Source organism: Rhinoderma darwinii, chromosome 10 (assembly GCF_050947455.1).
Source record: "Rhinoderma darwinii isolate aRhiDar2 chromosome 10, aRhiDar2.hap1, whole genome shotgun sequence".
Classification (NCBI taxonomy): Eukaryota; Metazoa; Chordata; class Amphibia; order Anura; family Rhinodermatidae; genus Rhinoderma; species Rhinoderma darwinii.
In genome coordinates, this window is record NC_134696.1 from 20,911,447 (window position 1) to 20,933,724 (window position 22,278).

At 41.9% G+C, this 22,278-nt stretch overlaps 1 protein-coding gene across 6 annotated transcripts in view; it reads left to right on the forward strand.

The window, feature by feature from the left end:
- The window catches only part of CHD5 (chromodomain helicase DNA binding protein 5), a 131,149-nt gene that overhangs the window by 78,707 nt on the left and 30,164 nt on the right, over positions 1-22,278 (forward strand). For 4 of the 6 annotated variants that reach the window (XM_075839463.1, XM_075839467.1, XM_075839468.1 and 1 more), the window contains exons 18-29: positions 904-1,077; positions 3,415-3,556; positions 5,609-5,740; positions 7,287-7,404; positions 8,815-8,939; positions 9,764-9,995; positions 13,075-13,113; positions 16,420-16,592; positions 17,779-17,953; positions 18,804-18,896; positions 19,109-19,197; positions 20,109-20,242. In XM_075839463.1, the coding sequence (XP_075695578.1) occupies positions 904-1,077; positions 3,415-3,556; positions 5,609-5,740; positions 7,287-7,404; positions 8,815-8,939; positions 9,764-9,995; positions 13,075-13,113; positions 16,420-16,592; positions 17,779-17,953; positions 18,804-18,896; positions 19,109-19,197; positions 20,109-20,242 (1,626 nt within the window). The remainder of the gene's footprint in view (positions 1-903; positions 1,078-3,414; positions 3,557-5,608; positions 5,741-7,286; positions 7,405-8,814; positions 8,940-9,763; positions 9,996-13,074; positions 13,114-16,419; positions 16,593-17,778; positions 17,954-18,803; positions 18,897-19,108; positions 19,198-20,108; positions 20,243-22,278) is intronic. The other 2 variants (XM_075839464.1, XM_075839465.1) reach the window with 2 other exon arrangements.

Consider the following 22,278-nt stretch of genomic DNA (forward strand, 5'->3'; position numbering starts at 1 on the left):
TATCTATCATCTATCTATCTATCTATCTCATATCTATCTATCATCTATCTATCTATCTATCTCATATCTATCTATCTATCTATCTATCTATCTATCTATCTATCTATCTATCTATCTATCTATCTATCTATCTATCTCATGATCTATCAAAACACACCGGAGGGCACCGCACATGTATTGCCACATACCCTGAAAAACTTCAATGGTCAAGATAAAAAACACACACCGGGGTATGTATATGGCAAAAAAGGTCTATAGACACTGAATATATTACAAAAAATATATAAATCTATTGACAACAAATACATGCTAGAGATGGTCTTCTGGGGAATGCCACCCTGATAAGTGGCCCAACACAAGCAACCCCAGAAATAGACCTACCTAAAGACTCCTCAAATAACAAATATAATATTATGGACACGGATAGAAAGAATATTGCATCAAACCATTAAGTATACATATCCAGTGAAGTCATGGAGTGTCCAATAAGAGCAGAAAAGAGTTCTGGATCCGGATATATATTCAAAATGCGTAAGCGCAGCTGTTTCCATATCTCCCAAAGACTATATAATGTACAGTGCTTGCACGTCCTCTCTTCCCCGATTGTTTAAAACTTGGGACACAAGACCAAAACCAATTAATCTGCCCTTTGGAGAGTGGTGAGAACATGCAAACTCCTCGCCGGTTAGACCCAATCTCATGATCCCAACCATGTCCGCCAGTACTGCCAATCACCGTCTCACTGGCATTGCTCCAGAGACGTTCCTGTCTTCGGTGAGGTTGCCTCTATTCGTCTTTACTAACTTTTCATCCCTCAAAATGTTGTATTAGCGCCACTGAAACAGATCCAACTTTCTTTATGCAAACGCTTGACATGCTTTTTATGTGATGTTTCCCTTTCAGCAATCTGGATGGTTTCCTGGAAGAATTTGCTGACATCTCTAAGGAAGACCAAATTAAAAAACTTCATGACTTACTTGGGCCTCACATGCTGCGGAGGCTGAAAGCAGATGTCTTTAAGAACATGCCATCCAAAACAGAATTAATAGTACGAGTGGAGCTGAGCCAAATGCAGAAGTGAGTAAAATCCTGCAAGGGACCAGACTTCAATCACTTTTTCATTTCTTCTTGTCTTTTTTGTTTTATATTTTTGTTAGATGTTTATACAGTAAATATTTTTAAAAAAAAGTTTTATTTCTATTTTATTTTTAAAATACAAACTATCTATATTTAGGCCCTGTTCACATGGAGCTTTTTGCTGGCAGAATAAAACCTGCCTCAAAATTTCTTCTTTGAGGCAGATTTTGAACTACCTGCACGTGTTTTTCGGTGTTTTTTTCACCCACAGCCATTAAAGCTAATAGAAGGACCGTGGGCAAAAAACGCTCAGAAATGATCACTGTGGGTTTTTCTGCCTCCCATTGATTCAATAGGAGGTCTGAGTGGCGGAAAACACGGAAGAGAAAGGACATGTCGCCATTTTCCCACGAGCGGCGAAAAGCTGCCCGTGAAAAACAACACTTCTGCCTCCCATTGAAATCAATGGGTGGTGGTTTTGGCCATTTTACGGCGCTAATTCCGACGCAGTTTCCATGTCAAAATCAGCGCCAAAAAACTCTGTGTGAACTGATCCTAAAGAGTCAGTCTACTTTGGGAAAAAAAAGCAGATCAAAGTATGTCCTGCTGTTGGGACCAATGATCAGCTGTAAACTGTGGGTGAACCTGGCAGTAAATGTTCAATTCCACTGGAGCGCCACCAGAGGTGAAATAAAGCATTACATGGTGTCCGCTGAAATCATGGTGTTCGTGAAATACTTAGAGGTGCCGAGTCTTCCAGGAGAGAGAGCTGCTTGTAATCCTTATTCTGGCTGAGAGATGGGAGACATTAACAGGACCCCCCCCCCCCCCTCTATTAACTGAAAATGGGTCTTCTAAAGCAGACAACCCCTGTAATGAATGTGACAACCTCTCATTCATTTTCATTAAAGTTGTACAGTCTTATGTAGATAAATCTTAAAGGGAAGGTCCACCTTTGCAACTATGTTTTACTGCTCCAAAGCATCTAAAATAAAAAAATTAAGCTGCTTTGCAAATAGTCTTGATTTAAAATCTCCGACCGTTTTGTGCATACGGCTCCTATGCAGACTTTTTTGTCTCCATGGTTACAGACTACAAACAAACCTGTTGCAGTCTGATCCTGCAGTCATGTCTTTTTGCTAACTTGCCAAATGTGTACACAAGTTAGGGGACAGATGGAAGAGAGACAACACCTAACTGGTCTGCTTGCTGTCAATTGAAAAAACCAGTACAGATCTAGTATTACTCTTAGCTGAGGTTTTGCTACAATTGTATCCAGTCTAGGAAATCCTTTGTGAGTTAATCTTCATCAGCACATATGTCTCTCCTATGCTGATATTTTGGTACAATGTTTCAGTGTAGGGTAAAATGTATCAGTCTGGACTCAAGACTGTGTAGTTCACAGAGGATCATCTAGAGTAGAATACAATTGTAGCAAACCCCCAGCTGTGACAAGTATTAGGTCTGTACTGGATATAAGCAAGAATTTTTCCATCCACTGCAAGCAGAAATCTTGAATATGGTGAGGAATTACAACATATTATATTAGAAAGTGGCAAAAAAACAACCTTTTATTCGGAGAATCAGAACTGATAATTGTCAATCGGCCACTTATCGGGGAAACGAGCATTCACAGAACGCTCGTTCCCGATAATTGCCCTGTGTAAACAGCAATGATCAGCCGATGAACGAGAAAACGCTGGTTCATCGGCTGATTGTACGGTTTTAAATGCCGAAAATTTTCTCGTTGTCGGCAGCATATCTCCGTGTATAAACCGGGAGACCTGGTGCTGACATGATAGAACGAGCGTTCGTAGTAATGAGCGCTCGTCCCCATACTAGCTCCTTGTGAAAGGCGCAAATGACCCCCGATCAACGCACTGTCTCGTTGATCGGCGCTCATTTACACGGCCCATGCTAGACCGTGTAAGAGTACCTTTACTTAAAGTGATAATCCTCTTTGGACAATCCCTTTTTGTTAGAAGGGTACCACGACTATAAGCTTATCAGAGTGTTCTGCTGCTGGGACTCCCAGCAATCAGATGTAATCTGCATGGGAGTCTGGCTGCAAGTGTTTAGTTTCTCTGCAGCGCCCCTACAGGGGAAATTAAGCATTACATAATTCCAATTTAAATCAATGGGCTGTCTGTGTAATGCATAGACGTGCCAGATGCTCCAGAGTAAAAGAATCTTTAAAGGTGCACTCTGTTTGGCTTATAAATGAGAATCCTGAATGGGCATTTAAAAATGAAGACAACCCCTTTAATCCCTGACATTTCCCTATTTACATTTATATGTTTTTGCTTGTTATTTTTTTTCTTTGTGGCTTTGATCTAGGAAGTATTATAAGTTCATTTTAACCAGAAATTTTGAAGCCTTGAATTCCAAAGGAGGTGGGAACCAGGTCTCCTTGCTGAATATCATGATGGACTTGAAGAAGTGCTGCAACCACCCGTACCTCTTTCCTGTCGCTGCTGTGGTAAGATCGACATTGTCCGCCATGTTTTTAGTAGGACCCATGTCTTGAAGGTGCACTGGGGTTCTGCTTACACCACGGTTTAGCTTTTTTCTTCGCTACATGGGTTTTTTTTCCTATTTTTTTTATGTATACTTGTCAGTTTTACTCGGTATTTTCCAATTTTGTATGTAATGGAGATATTTCTCTTCCTATCCTGAGTGCATAACCTGCTATTTATCTTTTAAATCCCATAAGGAAGCATCCAAATGCCTATCATATGGCTCTGTTCACATCAGGGGGTTCGCCAGCAAAGCTCCCGGATACACGCTAAACATATCTATAGGGTGACATTAGCCTGACGAAAACCAAAATAATTTTGTAAAAATGATTCTGTAAATTGCAAAAAAAAAAGTTTGGAATAGAGTAGTAGACTAAGCAACAGGACTCAGTAATAAGATAGTATACCGCGTGGTGTATGTTTTTGAACATAGGAGCCTATGGGTGATGGATGCCACTGGATGACTTCTGTCATAAGCATCTGTTTAACGTATACGTCATGAGCTTTTCATGGTATATATGTTAAATTGATGCCATAATAGCCTATGGATACCGAATAGTGGCAATTTTTACCCATAAGATACTATGCCATCCGTTTAATATCATGACGTATAAGTTAAACGGATGCCATAGTAGTCTATAGGTAATAGTTGTCACTGTTAAACATCCGTCACAGCCTCCATTTAACGTATACGTCCGGAGCATTTCCTGCTGTCTACGCTAAACGTGTGGTCAAAAACGTAATGTGGATGGAGCCTACCCTGTGGTGACCTCAATGGGCGTGGATTATAAGGTGGTAATTCCAAATGCCATATGTATTATTAATTCTTATCATTCATATTGTATTCTCTTAAAGACACGTCTTGGTCTGGGGCCGTGGTGACTTCTTTATCATATTCCATTAACAGTGCGCTCAGCGCTGCGCCTGATGCCGTCACTGTTTGTCGTAGCTGGAATGGCTGGCTAATCTGTGATCGATGGGCCCCATAGTATAGGCTAATAATGCAGATGCATCCCTTGACGTCTCCAGACAGTGGAGCACAATATAAGTTGCACCAGTGCTGTAAAAATATCAGTAGCCACGGACTAGAAATGTCCCCGCAGAGCTCTGTCCTGTTATCTACTCGGTCCTACCTAAGACTTGCATGGTCCATGTGAATTAATGCCCTGTAAGTAGTCACACACACCATCCGTTACACATTTAGGCCTTGTTCACATGGTGCTGAATAAACAAAACAAGATGTAAACGTGTCTAAAACGCTAGCGTTTTTGTAAAGCGCTTTTTAAGATACAGGTCTTTTTGATGCGTTGTCGCGTTTTTGTATTCGTTTTGTGCGCGTTTTTGGTCTAATTTTCTTAGCACGTAATTAGGACTCCCGTTGACTATGGGAATTAGGCGCGTTTTACGTGCCAGGAATTGACCTGACGCTTCTTTTTTTTTTTTATTTACAACACATGCACATGTAAAAAAAAAAAAAATGCGTTGTATGCACTAAAATGCGCATTACCATTGATGTCAATGGGAAGCTTAAAACATGTGGTTTTGACGCGTTTTTTTGCGTGTAAAACGCGTAGAATACACACCGTGTGAACAAGGCCATATACATAATGCATTTCTTGAAATTTAGTCCCATGACGATTCAAGGCAAGATTTGCATTCAGACTTCTTCTAACGTGGCGGGTCTCTCTAAGGCTGCATGCACACATCCGTCGGCCATTGTACGGCCACTAATGATGGATGCGAGAAACCCGGACCGCACATGGGTGGCTTCCGTGTGAAATCCGTTGTTTCACGGACCAAATCAATGAAAAGGCCGAGACTGTTCCGCCCAAAACAGACAGGAGTAGGAGCTGTCCTATTTTTGACGTAACGGTCGCACGGTTCCGTTAAAACAACAAAAGTGTGCATGGCCCCAATGAAATGAATGTGTCAGGGTGCTATCAGTTAAAAAAACGGATAGCACCCTGAAAAGAAAAACTCAGACACTCTCCTTTAATATATGTATCTTCATTTAGGAGGCCCCAGTCTTGCCAAATGGATCTTACGATGGGAGTTCCTTAGTGAAATCCTCTGGAAAGTTGATGCTACTACAGAAGATGTTGAGAAAGTTAAAAGACGGAGGACACAGAGTTCTTATTTTTTCTCAGGTATATTCTTTTTTTTTTTTGCATTAGATCTTAATTGTAAACTAAATTGACTTTTTAAGTTATATACTTTTAGGCATTAGTCTTGAGAGGTGCCGACGTCTTGGAAGTAGTTTCCTATAAAGCGTACCTGTCCTCAGTCCATAGGCAGCTGCAGATGAATATTCGATGTAGTGCAGCCAGAAATTGTTTATCCTTCATTGTTTGGGTCTTTTTTTCCTCCCCTCTTCTGGTTTCTGTAAATTGAAATTTTCTCTCATTATACTTGTTGAGCGGGGGCGGGCCCTTCCTGGAGTGATGTCAGAGCTGTGCGGTGTACTTTGAGCCAATCGGATGTCTACCCCTCCCACTGCTCCTCCTCCTCTCTCCACTTCATTCTGGTTCACCGAAAGAAGCTGCATCCCCCACCTCCCCCTCCTCCCTGTCTGTATTTTACTGGTTTACACTATACAGACTTTTTAGTGACATCTGAACATTTGTAAAAGCGGAAATAGAGGCGAGGAAGATGTCACATTCCCCTAATAAGATATATAATACAGCTTAATATATTCACATGTACAACTGATTTATTCAAAAATATATATAGCCACGGGTACACTTTTAAATACATATACCAATAAAGTCACTAAATTCCAAGACAGATCAAATCAATAAACAAACGAGGTAACCAAGATAACGCAATCAACCCGAATGTGCAAATCGGTGTTCTCCAACCAGGGGCTCAGTTCTCGGGCCCCCTGTATTCGACTTCTCAGCTTTTGACAGCTGCAGATACTATTCTGTACTAGTGGCACCAGGGATATCTTGACATTACTAGAACTTGGCAACAGAGTCAAAACCATATCACTGGCAGTGAATATTGGGGTACGGCTCTGTTCACACTTGACTTTATACAGGTGCCATGATGGATCCATTACGATCCATTTTGAAATGGATCCTAAGGCCCTGTTCACACAGAGTTTTTTTGCTGGTAGAAAAATCTATTCCGTCTGGAATTTTGTGGCAGATTTTGACCTGCCTGCACGCCGTTTGTTGCGTTTTTCACTTCGTTTTTTGCCTGCTATGTAAAACGCTTTCTCTGCCTCCCATTGATGTCAATGGGAGGTCAGAGATGGAAATGCCCAAAGAAAGGGCATGTCGCTCCTTTTTCCCCGTGGGCGTTCTTTTTCCGCTCGCAGGGAAAAAACTCCTCCGCTTCCCGTTGAAATCAATGGGAGGCGATTTTGGCCAGTTTTTTGCTGTAGTTTCCGCTGCAAAAACCGTGGCAAAAAACTCTGTGTGAACAGGGCTTAAAGAGTCGCAAATAGATATGTTTCTGTTCATTGCACCCTAATCTGCCCATCAAAGTTCAGACCGTCAGAAAAGAAATAACGGAAGTATGAACAGCGCCTGACAGTCATATCTTTCATGGTCTTTTTACCTTTGACACCACCTGTCATATTTGAGAATGTCTCACGACCTACGAAGGGTTGGGGACCTCTGATGTAGGTGATATATTACTATTCTATTACTCTGTGCACACACATAACGATTTCTCTTACTTTTATAGATGACTAAAATGCTGGATTTACTTGAAGACTTTCTAGAGTACGAAGCCTATAAGTATGAGCGCATAGACGGAGGAATCACCGGAGGGTTGCGGCAGGAGGCAATTGACAGGTTCAATGGTAATACCTTCTTGCTCAAATCATGTAGTGCATGTTTGCCCCCTACTATTCTTTGTTCTAAAAGAGTAAATGGGTCACTCCCGGTTCACATGCCGTTACCTGAAGTGGGACACTTTATTAATATGTAAGCTAACACACCAATACTTGGGTAATGATTTTCCACATGAGGGATGTCACATCAGTAAGGTCTTTCTAGTTGGTAAACCCCTTTAAAGGGGTTGTCTGCATCTTACAATCTTTTTATTTTAAGGTTCCACCAAAAATAAGGTGATCACAAGTTGTTCTGCTTGTGGGACCCCTAGCGATCAGATGTAGTCTATGGGTGAACATGAAAGCAAGTGTTCAATTTCCCTGCAGTGCCACCGCAGGAGATATTAGGCATTACATGGTGTCCATTCAAATGAAGACGCAATCCATGTAATAAATAGACGAAGGTCCTCCAGTGAGTGAGATGCTTTTTGTAGACTTCTCTGTTCTGGCTAATTGAGGTTATAATGAGAGAACCCCCTCTATTAACTCATAATGCCCTAATAGAGTATTTGTAAATGGCCTCTCTAAAATGCACAATCCTTTTTATCTTGAGTAGAGGAACCTAGGCTTGAAAGATAGTTGTTCTCCTAATGCCGTTAATAGGCTCTATTACCAAATTCCTGTAAGGGCACTTTGTATAAATTGGCAAGAGGAGTGGAGGAAGGGCAGCAACAACCGCTTTGAGCAGATTTCTGGCTTTGCCTAGTCAGCCATTGGTCTGTCACAGAATAGATTTACGACGTCGACAATAACTGCTATAATACTGCCACCTATAGGCAAGAAAATAGAACTGAACGGAAGAAAGAATTTTCATTATTTGCTGGACTTGCCCTTTAATAATAAATAATGAAAGATGTTGGCTTCTAATCTCACAAAATCCTGTAGCAGCCCCAATAGTTCACACTAGGTCAGTGGTAAAGGATATCACAATGGCTACTGTTATTTTCATATAAAAATCAATATAAATAAGTTCAACACAATCCTAATGTTGTTTTTGGCTTTTATGTCATCTACTTCGATTTATACCTTGTATCAGGCTGTTCCCAGCAACATTTCCGCTGCTAAGACGTTTGATCCCAGCACTCGTTTGGCCTTCTGCATGTGGCTCTAGATGCTGGCAGCTCTAGAAACTATTGGACTAGCATAATAGTATGTGGTTATTGAATCAGTCATGTGAACTGCTCTATGTTCAGAATTTATAATGAGGCAGCTCTCTCTTCCCCTCTCCCAGGAGCAAATCCCAGCAATCAACTAAATTTAACAAAGCTTATTATCCGCATGTAACCAAAACCTTGTCTTTAAAGTTATGAAAACAGCCCTGGTCCTGCTCGCAATATCTTGCAAGTTTTATTTCACTAACTCTTTTCTTTTCTCCTTTAGCTCCAGGTGCTCAGCAGTTTTGTTTTCTATTGTCTACCCGAGCTGGAGGATTGGGGATAAATTTAGCTACCGCTGACACTGTCGTTATTTATGACTCAGACTGGAACCCACACAACGATATACAGGTCCATTAATGAATCATTTTTGAATGGATGACGATAATGGGGCAGATTTATTAATGTTTTTGCGCCATTGGCGCCATTTCACCTTTTCCAACATAAACAAATGTGCCTGAAACAATTGGACGGGACTTCACACCGAGCACAATGCCTTTATCAGAAATTTTCTGACAAGCCCCATCCTGGTGTTGTTTTATAGCCTACACCAGATTCATCTGGCGCACAACACACTGGGGGAGCGACTGGTGCAACAGTATTAATAAATCACCCCCGTTATGCCTCATGTTTGTTTAAGCCTGTATGACGGCACATGGTGTCCCGACAGTTCCGTATTACAGGACCATGGGCACTCCATGTGCCCACACATGGTGCCTCCATAATTCAACATATGTTGGAAAATGCCGCCTTTCTTTCCGTCTGAATCTCTAAGGATGCGTGGCGATACAGATGCGTCTGAATATGAGATTATGCTCCTTGGAAATTAGTGTAAATAAAAAATGATTAATAAGAAATCAGTCTGCAGCACTTTTGCTTCCGTGACAAAAAAACGGAAACCTAGCGAACGGAGGCAAACAGAATGCATCTGAAACACAAGAATTACCATTGAAATCAATGGTAATTGTAACGGAAGCGATGCTTTCCATTTTGGACTTTTATTCATTTCTTCCGCTAACGGAAGAGCGCTAAACGGACGGTGACGGTAGTGTGAACTTAATACATAAATACAATGGGAAACTCTGACTTTTGTATATAAGTATAGGCATCGGTAGTGAAAAATATGATGCAGGAGAAATTGACTGAAAACGCTCATTGAGAATCCTTATCTACAGGCTTTCAGCCGCGCTCACAGGATCGGGCAGAATAAGAAAGTCATGATCTATCGATTCGTCACCAGAGCGTCCGTAGAAGAAAGGATTACCCAGGTGGCAAAGAGAAAAATGATGCTGACCCATCTAGTAGTACGGCCGGGTCTGGGCTCTAAATCCGGCTCCATGAGTAAGCAGGAACTGGACGATATCTTGAAGTTTGGAACAGAGGAGCTTTTCAAAGATGATGTTGAAGGTAAAGAATTTACAATAAGTCCCTGGTATCATTTTATTGTCTCGCTATCAACATGTTTATTGATGTTATATTATTAAAAAAAAGACCCGTCTGCTCTCCTAAAATGTCTGTTTTTAGTAAGTGCTTCCCGTTAAATAACAATTCTGGAGCATCTTTTCTTAAAACTCTACAATGTGCTGTGCCTCTGTTATTCCTCCTGGAAAAGTATGAATACATTGTCAATAGGGGTGTATCCTTGCATTATCTGACACGGTCAGCGCTATTTTGATAAAGTCAGAGTTTCAAGGGACACGCCTCATTGACATGGGAAATGGTAACACCTAGTTGTCAATTTAATCCTTCATTATCAGGAGGAATAACAGAGGAACGGCACAACAGAGAGTTCTACGAAAAGATGCTCTAAAAATTGTATTCAATGGGGAATGCAAGTATTTACTAAAACAGACCTGTCAGGAGAGGTGACAGGTTCTCTTTAAATACTTAAGAGAAGTCAACGACACAGCGTGGAATATTTATCAAAATGACTGCAAGGAAAAAGTGCAGGGATTGTCCATAGCAACCAATCAGAATCTAGCTCTCATATTTCTGAAAGCATGTGGGAAATGAAAGCAGCAATTTGATTGGTTGTCGTGGACGACTTGCTCATAGCAACCAATCAGAATTTAGGCTTCATTTTAACTCTGATTTGTTACTATGTACCAGGTTTTCTCAGAAACATCTAAGTATAACTAAATATCACTGATGAAAACAAGTGCCGACCAAAATTCAGGATCTGCCCATAGCAACCAATCAGATCATTGTTTTCATTGTCTAACCTATGCTAAAAAAAATTCAAGCTGGATTCTGATTGGTTGCTATGGGGTTTTGTTCCCACTAAGTTTCGTACGTGTGGCTGCGTGGGTCACCTTAAAGAGGACCTGTCCGTGATCTCTCAGGTTGTGCTGGTCTGGTAATATTAATGATCTTATAGGGCCCAAGATAAGAATGAAGAGGATACTGGTATATCCCTCTCCTTCTACCCTATCTAAAGAGTAGGTGAATTCTGCACATGCTCAGTTGCACTAATGACACTGTGAAGTGGACTGGCATGCCAGTATATTTCTCTCCATCTGATTGGCTGCAGCTGTTCACATGACACATACTATTGGCCACGCCCATATACTCCAAATGTATCTGGTACTCTAAACACCGCTGTTTTCCAGGGGTCTGTTGACAATGAATAAAATCTGTAAGAAATATATACGTTTAATTACAACGTATATCACTATGTTGTGATCTTTTTGTCCACACCTTAAAATTGACACCTAAAAAACTGGCGACAGGTCCCCTTTAAATGTAATCTCACTTCTAGATTTCAATTGATCCTCGATGTCACGGCCTCTTGTACATTTCTCTTCCTTGTTTTTCACATGATGTGTATCGTATGTTTTCTTCAAATGTGTTGAATAATTTATCATAAAATAAAATTATGTATTCATTAAAGAGGCTCTGTCACCAGATTCTCAAACCCCTATCTCCTATTGCATGTGATCGGCGCTGCAATGTAGAGAACAGTAACGTTTTTTGGTTTTTTTTAAACGTTTATTTTTGGCCAAGTTATGAGCTATTTTATATATATGCAAATGAGCTTTGAAATGGACAACTGGGCGTTTTTTTTTCGTTATGTCCAACTGGGCGTGTATTGTGTTTTTAACTGAGTGTGTTTATGTGTATGACGCTGACCAATCAGTTTACCAATCAGTTTACAGTGCTTGGGAATAAGTGACTGGGGCAGAAGAGGATGGAGGCACAGCCTCCATATAGTGGATCGAGCGGGTTCCCCAGCAGCATTTAAAAAAAACAGGATCCTGCCCTGTCCACAGAGTTTAAGGCAGCACAGAGTATTTCAGGAGCCGCGTTCTGCTCCCGTAGGTAAACGGGGTAGCAGCACTGCGAAGACCGCACGGAGAATTCACCGGCGGTCAGGATAGAACGTAGCAGTTTGATGATGGGAACACACCCAGCTGCTAAGTGAGACACAGCAGGGCGCGCTTCCAACACAACCGTGCTGTTAGCTATACAGCTGACGGCTGTCAGCCGTGCAGTAGGATCTTGTGCGGGGTGGTGACTTGCCAATCATGTGAAGGTGTGTTTGAGGACAGGAGTGGAGGAGAGGTAACAGACTGAGAGCTACGTAATGGTAAGAGCAGAGTTCACAGCAGCACAGAATATTTCAGGAGAGGAGCGTGCAGATGTTGAGGAGTGTATGACGCTGACTGGTCACTGATTGGTCAGCGTCATACACATAAACATGCCCAGTTAAAAACACAAAACACGCCCAGTTGGACATAACGAAAAAAACACGCCCAGTTGTCCATTTCAAACCTCATTTGCATAAATATAAAATAGCTCATAACTTGGCCAAAAATGAAAGTTTTTGAAAAAAAAAACAACTTTACTGTTATCTACATTGCAGCGCCGATCACATGCAATAGGAGATAGGGGTTTGAGAATCTGGTGACAGAGCCTCTTTAAGTAGTTTAGATAAGGGGTTGTCACGGATTAGAAAAACATGGCTGCTTTATTCCAGAAACAGCGCCACACCTGTCCATGGTATTGCATCTCAACTCCATTGACGTGAATGAGGTTGACCTGCTATACAATACACAACCTGTGGGCAGGTGTGGCGCTGTTTTTGGAAAAAACAGTCATGTCTTTTTCTAATCTTGTACAAACAACAATTAGACACATGGACATAGGGGAATCTTGTATAATTAGACAACTCCACTGATTTTGGCGCCTATCTTCTCGTTACCTTTAAAGCTAAGGCCTTATTTAGGCCATATTTTAGCGACTGCGTTATGGCCGCAAGACCCAGGCCCTTCGCAGTACAAGTGAACTACCTTAGATCACCAGGGATACGATTCACTTGAGCCGCGTGGAGTCCGTGTCCTATGGCCGTAAGGCAGACGCTAAAATACAGCCGTATTACAGATGTCTGAATAAGGCCTTACCGGTGTTTACAGAATCTATTGACTTATTGTTTGCCTCCTTCTTTATTGATTTTTTTTTTTGTGTCTTCCCTCCTTTTTTACTGCAGACCATCACTGTGGCAACTTAACAGTATGCAAGAAAACTGGTGAGCGGCTCTGTGGTTGGATGGCTAAGATGCTACCAGAGCAGTGGCTAGTCTGTAGTGTCACCTTGCCCTTTAAATGCCGGCAAATATATTGCTTAAATAAAAAGACTAAATTTCACATAGAGGCAAATCACGGTGAAAAAACACAATTCATGCGCTGACATAATCAGGCCCTCCAATGTACTAAGCACAGTCTGCAATATGCAAAGACTGAGAGATAATAGAAGGAGCAGGCTTTACAGCAGCACAAAGTATTTCAGGAGATGTGTGTGCTCACTCATTTGATTATGTTACAATGGACGCTGCTGCATGTGACAGGGACAGAATCATTATGTGAAAAGGGGAATACAAAGTAGGAGATTATAGTAGGTGTTCATTGTTGATGGGAAAATAGCGCTGCAATTGCCGGGGATGCTGAAGGAGGCTTCTAATGTAGCAGTGTGAACATAGCCTAAGAACGGTTCCTTCTCTTGCGGACGTGGCCCATCCATGTATTATACGGACAGCGATTAGTTTCAATGGCTGCCACATGATGTCTGGCCAGATAAGGCTGATCATCGGGGGATAGAGCAACTGGATCCCTAGTGATCAGGTGATCGCCGGGCAGGCGGCTATTTTATAAGCAGTTGTTTTTGTGAGACGGCCAAATTATTGGTTATCACTTTTTGAAATTTAGAATCGGACAAAGCTCAGAAATGGGTGCCTGGTGGAAGAAACCAATGCTCTGGGAAATATGTCTGGTTTCCAGCAAATGTATACTCTGCCCCCTTCACAACAGCTATAGACCCCCAATGTTATCCATAATCATTAAAGCAGAACACACTACACACTTTAAAGTAGTATAAAATACACCTAGTGATAACCATTAATGGGGCTCACAAAAACAACTCCTTTAAAAAATAGCAGCCAGCATGGCGATCACCTGTTCACGTGGCGGAATCTTCAGGGGCGGAATCCGCCGCAAATTGTGCTGCAATATTTCGCCACCCATTCATTTCAATGAAAGACGGACGCTTCGTTTTCCCACTAGCTGATTTTTTTCAGCAAGCGGACAAAAGAAGCGTCCTGCCCGATCTTCGGGCGGATTCCGCCCAATCCTCCCTTTTGAAGTGAATGGGAGTAGGAATCTTCCTGCCAACGGCAAGAATAATTTTGCGGCGGGCGTCCGCCGTGTGAACATAGCCTTAAAACAAACCATGCATGTCACACTTGGAAGTAATAATAATGAATAAAAAAAACCCTATCCAAAAATAAGCGCAGCAAATGATTGCTCAACGGGATCAAAATGAGAGAAACATATATTCAAATACAGATAGCTGGCCCGAAGAGCTAACATCTCTGACATCGAAGAGCCGATCCGTAAAGGGGTTGTCCACTTTGGACTATCCCCTTGCATTGAGCAGGTCCCCCAGTGATGGAAATGACCAGTAGTCGCCAGCAACAAGTGCTCGGACTATCTGCAGCGACATTAGGTGACTCCCTCCCTTCCCTTTAAAACCTCCATGTCATATGGAAAGGGTTTGTCCCTTTAAATAGGTTGCCCAGTTGAAAACCCATGTTCGAATACCCCATTTCTGAATTAAAACGGTTGTCCAGGATTAGTAGTAACATAGCTGCTTTCATTCAAAAACAGCGCCACACCTGTTCACAGGTTGTGTGTGGTATTGCAACTCAGCCTCATTCACGTCAATAGATCTGAGCTGCAATACCAGACATGGACAGGTGTGGCGCTGTTTTTAAAAGCATGCAGTCATGTTGTTCTAATTCTGGACAACTTTAAATAGAGGGGGGTTCCCCCACTTTGGATTCTCATCTATGATTTAGAGAGGAGAGTGGATACAAAGAGCATCTCTCCCTCTGGAGGACCTTAGAAATGTAATGCTTTATTTTCCCTGTGGGGGCGCTGCAGGGTAACTGAACAACTAAAGGGGTTTTCCAAGTTATTTAAGTAGTTGGCCACGGTAGGAGGGATGCAAAAAAAAAAAAAAAAAAGAGCCATTGCTCAACTCACAGATCCCCGTCGTTCCAGCGCCGCCGCTCCATTCCTTCCCGCCTATGTGTTTCGACATAGCTGCATCGATGACGTGCCCGTTTACTCACGTGATCGTGTGTATACGGGCTAGGCAACCACTTAAACTCATTAGGGTGCTGGCTGGTAAGCTCAGAGCTCGCAGAGATTGTTGTAAAGAGTCTACGACCCCTCATTGGGTAAATACAATAGGATACTCCGGTTTTACTGAAGCTTTATTAGCACACACACAAGGAATACAATAACTAGCGGTCATACGCCCTATGTGAATTTTAAATGTGTTGCTATTTTCCTCAGCCGCAAATGCAACGCAAGCTGTGTTAGTGCCATGTCTCTGTTCTGTAATCTCGGTGGCTGTGTAGGACGCTCACTCATCCGCACCACGGGTGTGTCGCTCATTACGTTTGGATGCGGCTGTTTATATCATGCTATTTTGTGTATATATATTCGTGCTATGCTACTATAATTAAAGGGGATGTCCACATTAGATGTGATTTTTTTTATCTAACCAGTAAAAACTTGCTTTAGATTCAATACTATTAGCAAAAAGTTACATATGATATTATGCAGGTCTTTCTTACTCGCTGACAACTATTCCTGTCGGGCTGTTGTCAATTTGCCAGACCTTTTTTAGGGAATGATCACTGACTGACTATCTCAGCTGGCTGTTATCTGAGATTGTCAAATGAAATAGAAAGTAGAGTAGCGTGATGTCACTCTTAAAGGGCAACTCCAGTTAGATATGAACATTCTGCCAGCTGTAGCGCACCAGGGTGGGGGTTGTAGTATTGTAACTGGTCTGGATAAGGGGCTGGAAAATGGGCTTGAAAAGTTGCAACCACTATTTTTGTCACTCTGACCCTCTTGGCAGCTCATACAGAATGGAAAGTTCAGTAGGGGGCGACAGTGAGCACAAAACAAAACTTCTCCCAGGAAATCTGTGCCCCATCCTGAGGCATGATGGGATATTTTCTTGACCATTAATGGTTAGATAGACTATCACCGGATTTGCTCTTTAAGTTGTCATTATAGGTGGACATCCCCTTATCTGTGTCTTGCATAGTATGTGTTTGGCTTTCACAAAACTTGCCGTATTTACTGGAATTCTGAACCAAAACTAACTGGAGTTAACAGTCCTTTGAATTCCAGTTCTTGATGACTACAACTCTCATTATCATTTCCTATTTACAGTCTGACTATTCCAGTCCTTTGCTTTGGAAGGTAGGTTATCTGCATGGCAGGGATTATTGGTGACCCCTCTGTAATGAACTTTGCAGGAGACAATAAAGACGTTGAGGACAGTAGTGTCATCCATTACGATGATCCTGCCATCTCGAATCTTCTGGATAGAAACCGAGACGCCACCGAGGACACGGAAATCCAGAACATGAATGAATATCTGAGTTCTTTCAAAGTGGCTCAGTATGTTGTGCGAGAAGACGACGGAGTGGTAACACTTGTTTACTTTAATAGTAATAGAACGATCTCATTGTATAATGTCCAGTTCAGGAGTCTCCGTACATGGAGCAGAGGGAGGTAAAGGCTTAGGTGGGCAATGCCATCCGGCTGATTGGTAGAAGAGACACATTTTTCTATGTTAAAGGACTATTCCCATCTCAGATTGTCTGATAGATACGGGTCCCACCTATCTCCCAAATGGGGTTCCGTTGACCCTGTCTCGTTAGGGGAGTCGCCCTCTGGCCGTCACAGCTGGATGGAGAAACAGTGGAGAGGTGGACAGGAATTCCGGAAACAGCCAAGCTTGGTTTTCTCAGAACTCCCATAGCTTGGCTGTTTCCGTAACTCCCGTTCACTTCTGTGAAAGGTACGGAAACCGTGTAGCACAGCGAGCTCGGCTGTTTTCAGAATTCCTACCCACTGATCCCCCCCTCCTTGTGTGTAGCAGCCAGTGGCCACCTCACTAGGGAGAAAAGGGACGGGGGACCCCCCCCCCCCGTTTGGGAGATAAAGGTCGTACCCGCACATATCAGAGATATATATATGGCATAACTACAGGATATGCCATTGTGTGTCTGCCGCCTACATTTACAATGCACCACATATTATGGTTTCAAGAGGACATAGAGCTGACTATATATATATATATATATATATATATACACACACACACACACAGATGCCTGCTATCAGGATGATAGTGAGCTAATCATGAGCTTGCCTTAAAGGGGTTGACTCACTAAAAATATTGGTGGCATATCGCTAGGATTTGCCACCAATTGCCGGGTTTCCAACTCACTGCTGTTACTCCCACTGGTTGCTGCTTTTGGCTTCAATAAAGGTTTCCATTCAATGATGGCAAGTAAAGATTTTGAAATCTGTGAAAAATTAATGCACAGAGTACAATAGGAATTTGCATAACGAAACCTCTTTAAGGGCATTACACCTAAAAATCTATCTCCCTGCATTGCCGAGCTGTTAGAAATTCGATACAGAAATTTTAGATTTCTGAGAGAGCTGATTGACAAGCAATAATGTCACCAATACATCTCCAGTTGGGTTGTCACCCTTATTGATCCGTGGCCCCCGATGCTCTTCATAACTCGCTAGGTGACAACCCTCATTTGAGCTTCAGTCCCATGTCATTATGTGATGCCTCATTGTGTAATTCTATTCAGGAGGAGGTTGAACGGGAAATTATAAAACAAGAAGAGAACGTAGATCCGGATTATTGGGAGAAGCTCCTTCGTCATCATTATGAACAGCAGCAGGAAGATCTGGCAAGGAATCTTGGAAAAGGAAAAAGGATCCGCAAGCAAGTCAACTACAACGATGCGTCACAGGAGGACCAAGGTGATCATGACTACGACTACATAACGGAGATAGTCCTAGAACATCCGAGACATAGGGAGATGAAACACTGGTTACGATATTTTCTTCTCTAGTCACACCCAAATCATCTGCTGGTTTCAGGACCTCACACCTCTCTGCAAATCGTTGCTGGTACAGAGTCTTTACTGAACACCACCTGATGTCATGCATTGTGAGAGATGTAGTGTTTACGTAGGGACCGGCACTATACAGCAGTCCCAAAAAAATGACATATCTCAAAATGCACAAAGCAAAGTAGTCATATACATAGTCATGGGTGTGCAGCTTATACAGACAATACTGCTGCTATGGGGCCATGGAGAAGAAAGACCCAAGTCTGGTTAGATCTATGCCCATTGGTAAAGAATAACAAGCTAGAGGGTCATTCTGCTCTTCTCTTGTACAAGGGTGAGATGCAAAGACCCGTAGGGACCTTTATGCCTTGGATGAAGGGTGATGTGGAGGTGTGAACCAGCACAAGAAGTATGGGGCCCCGTTTAGATTTTTGCTCTGGGGCTCTGTAGTGTATGTGCACCTCTGTAGACAGGGCCTAGGAGCTTATCTTATCTCCATGACATCTAATCATGGGGACACAAGGTCCCCTGCTGATACCTTCATCCCCTCCAAACCTAAAATCCAGTATACGGCCCCAGCCGCGTCATTCCCTCCCTGGTCGCCAAGTCTAGAGTCATTGTCAGCCACACTAATCGAAATCTGGAATCCTCATTGTCCATAAAGCTGTCTATGAGATCTCTCACAATCACTGCCCCTGGACGACTTTATTAATTTCTTAGAATTTTCTAAAACATTTTTCACTATTTTTGCTATTTAGAATGGCAAGATGAACTTTCTGACAATCAATCAGAATATTCCATTGGTTCAGAGGATGAAGATGAAGACTTTGAAGAGAAGCCTGAAGGTCAGAGTGAGTTAAACTTTTTTCCTAAGATGGATATGGATCACCTAGAGGACCGTAAACGCAGTAAACAGGCGAAAGTGCCATTCTTAGATGGTAACCTATAGCGGTCAGTCTTACTTTGTTTTGTGATCTATTTCTAGTTTTATGTCCTTTTTTTGTGGTTCCAAGTTTGGTGGTCTTGGAAAAGAGACTGATGAAGTGTATAAATTGTTCCATAGGTGGAAGGAGACAATCTCGCAGACAATTGAAAAGCGACAGAGACAAACCCCTTCCTCCGCTTCTTGCAAGGGTTGGAGGGAACATTGAGGTATAGCAGGGATTTGTGTTGTACATAATAAACTTTTTATTGACAAGAATCTTGAATCTTAAGTGACAGGACAACTGCAGTATTAGGTTCCCATTGTTTTATTGGGTTAAACAGTATCTGACAAAGTGAATATTTTCCTTTAAGCACCATTTAAACTATAAAATACATTCCTGAACTTTATCAATGCATTACTGATCCTGAGTTGCAGCCTGTATTATACTCCAGAGCTGCACTCACTATTCTGCTGGTGGAGTCACTGTGTACATACATTACATTACTTATCCTGTACTGATCCCGAGTTACATCCTGTATTATACTCCAGAGCTGCACTCACTATTCTGCTGGTGGAGTCACTGTGTACATTCATTACACTACTTATCCTCTACTGATCCTGAGTTACAGCCTGTATTATACTCCAGAGCTGCACTCACTATTCTGCCAGTGGAGTCCCTGTACATACATACATTATTCATAGCCTGTATTATACTCCAAAGCTCCATTTACCGTTCTTCAGGCTTCTGAGCTGAAATCTCTCAGCAGACTTTCTCTGGTGATTTGCATTCTGGAAAGTGTAATCTTTACACCAAGTACTGTAACGGTACTAAGAAGAAACTTCCCTATTGCATTATTGGAGCTTAGCTAAGCTGCTAGAGGTGTGTCTAATGACAAGCTGGCCGACTGTTTCTAATCATGACCTGCAGAATTGTGAATGCAGCTCTGGAGTATAATTCAAACTGTTACTAATGATCAGTGTATTCACAAAGCTACTCTGCTTTCCATGTAAATTATATCTGTACAGAACATTGTGTCACAGCTGGAGATGCCGGTTAATGTTTATAAATTCAGTCACCTAAATCTTTGACCTTCAATGATGACAATTAAAGTTTCTTTTTTTCTTTTTGATTTGTTAGGTTCTTGGGTTCAATGCTCGACAACGTAAGGCCTTCTTGAATGCTATCATGAGATGGGGAATGCCCCCACAGGATGCCTTTAATTCACACTGGCTTGTCCGGGACCTTCGAGGGAAAAGTGAGAAAGAATTTAGGTACAGAGATTTCACTTTATTTTCTTTCTATAGTCTAAAGATGAATTTTGTTAAGAAACTAGATCAAGTCAGACCTGTCAGTAAATACTATCCATGCAATTCAAATTTAGACCACAATTCGTTCCAGCAAAATTCATTTTATTTTTTGCATTCACAATTCTTTAGGCCTCTGAGCTGAAATCTCCCAGCATTCCCTGCCAGACCTTTACTTCTGACATTACTTTTGATTAGTGCCCACCCTCTCCAAAATTAGTCATGATGGGTCTATCAAATGTATAAAAAAAAAAAACACAGATGCATACCGATGTCGCGGTGTACTGCCAGTTGCACTATCTTTGTAAATTAAAGCAAAATACCCAAAAGGAACATTTGCACAAGTTCACTCGCAGATTTGTTGCAGACATTTCCACTACCGTCCCATTCAGAAATCCATGCAGATTCTGCAGACACAACCCTATTTAGTTGTATAGAACATACTTTCAGTCGCAGACATTTCTGCAACAAATCTGCCGCGTGTAAATTTACCATAAATGTAAATCTAATCTAATGGGCGCTACTTGCATTGCATGCTGATCAACACTAGAGGGCACCATTGTACCTCCTTAGACGGAACCAGTGATCGTTACTCATTCTCTTCTATATTATATCAGATCTGTTCTCTTTAAAACTCAAGACGCTTTAGGTGACTGTTAAAGAACTAATTAACCTCAAACGTATTAATTTTTATGTGAACTATGCAAAATACTTTGGGACACATTAAGGAGAGCATGGTCTATAGAGATTCTGCTAAGTTACGGGTCAGTATTTTGGGTCAGTGCCATTAACATTGAAGGACATTGCGTTTCCAGCTCTAGAGATGCCTCCCGCACCATATATTTTTTGGTCATTACTTGGATTATAGTAGAGGTGAAGGTTGTAGCAAGTGGGCCACTATCTCACTGCTTAGGCTGCATTCACATCTGTGTTGTGGCTTTCATTCTAGCGTATCCGTCAGAGGACCATAAGAACGGAAGTTAACGTTTCCGTAAAAAAAAAACATTGATTTCAATCGGTTTTATTTGTGCATCAGTTGTGCTCAGTCAGGCTTCGTTTCGTCAGGTTTGCGTTTTTTTGACAGAAGAAATACGGTAGTAGTTTCCGTCAAAAATTACGGAAATTTGATAGAAAGAAGCTTTCTGTTTTTGTTTTTTTTAACATTGAAGTCAATGGATGACGGATACAAACTGATACGCCATCCGTTTTGAATCAGTTATTCATTACGTTTAACGGATCCGTTTTTGTTTTTTCTGCACATGCGCAGACTAAGTGCCTGTTCACATCAGCGTTGTGTTTCTGTTGAGGGGTTCCGTCTGGGCTTCCCGTCGGGGGAACCCCTCAACGGAAAGGCAAACGGAAACCATAGCTTCCGTTTGCATCACCATTGATGTCAATGGTGACGAAAACTTTGCTAATGGTTTCCGTTTGTTACCGTTGTGAAAGGGTTCGTTTTTTTTTAGTGGAATCAATAGCGCAGTCGACTGCGTAATTGATTCCGTCAAAAAAACGTAATCTTTATGGAACGGTGACAAGCGGAAACCGTTAGCAAAGTATCCGTCACCATTGAGATCAATGGTGATGCAAACGGAAGCCATGGTTTCCGTTTGCCTTTCCGTTGAGGGGTTCCCCCTGATGGGAAGCTCCGACGGAACCCCTCAACGGAAACACAACGCTGATGTGAACACAGCCTTACAATGAAAGCAAGAAAGATGCAAAGATAAAAAGAGATCCGTTATAACGGATGACAAACTGACACAAACTGAAAGAAAAGAGTCATGTTTTTTTACGGATCCGGCAAGGTAAACTGATCCGTCAAAAACAAACATATTTTAACGGATCCGCTAAAACGCATGCCACAACGCAGACGTGAGCGAAACCCTTATTTGCGTGGTTGACTAAATAGGATATAGGGTTCTTTAATGATGTACTCCGATAAGTAAGCAGTACACTTGTTTATAGGTACGTTCATTTTAAAAGATACTGGTGGTCCTACAGAAGAG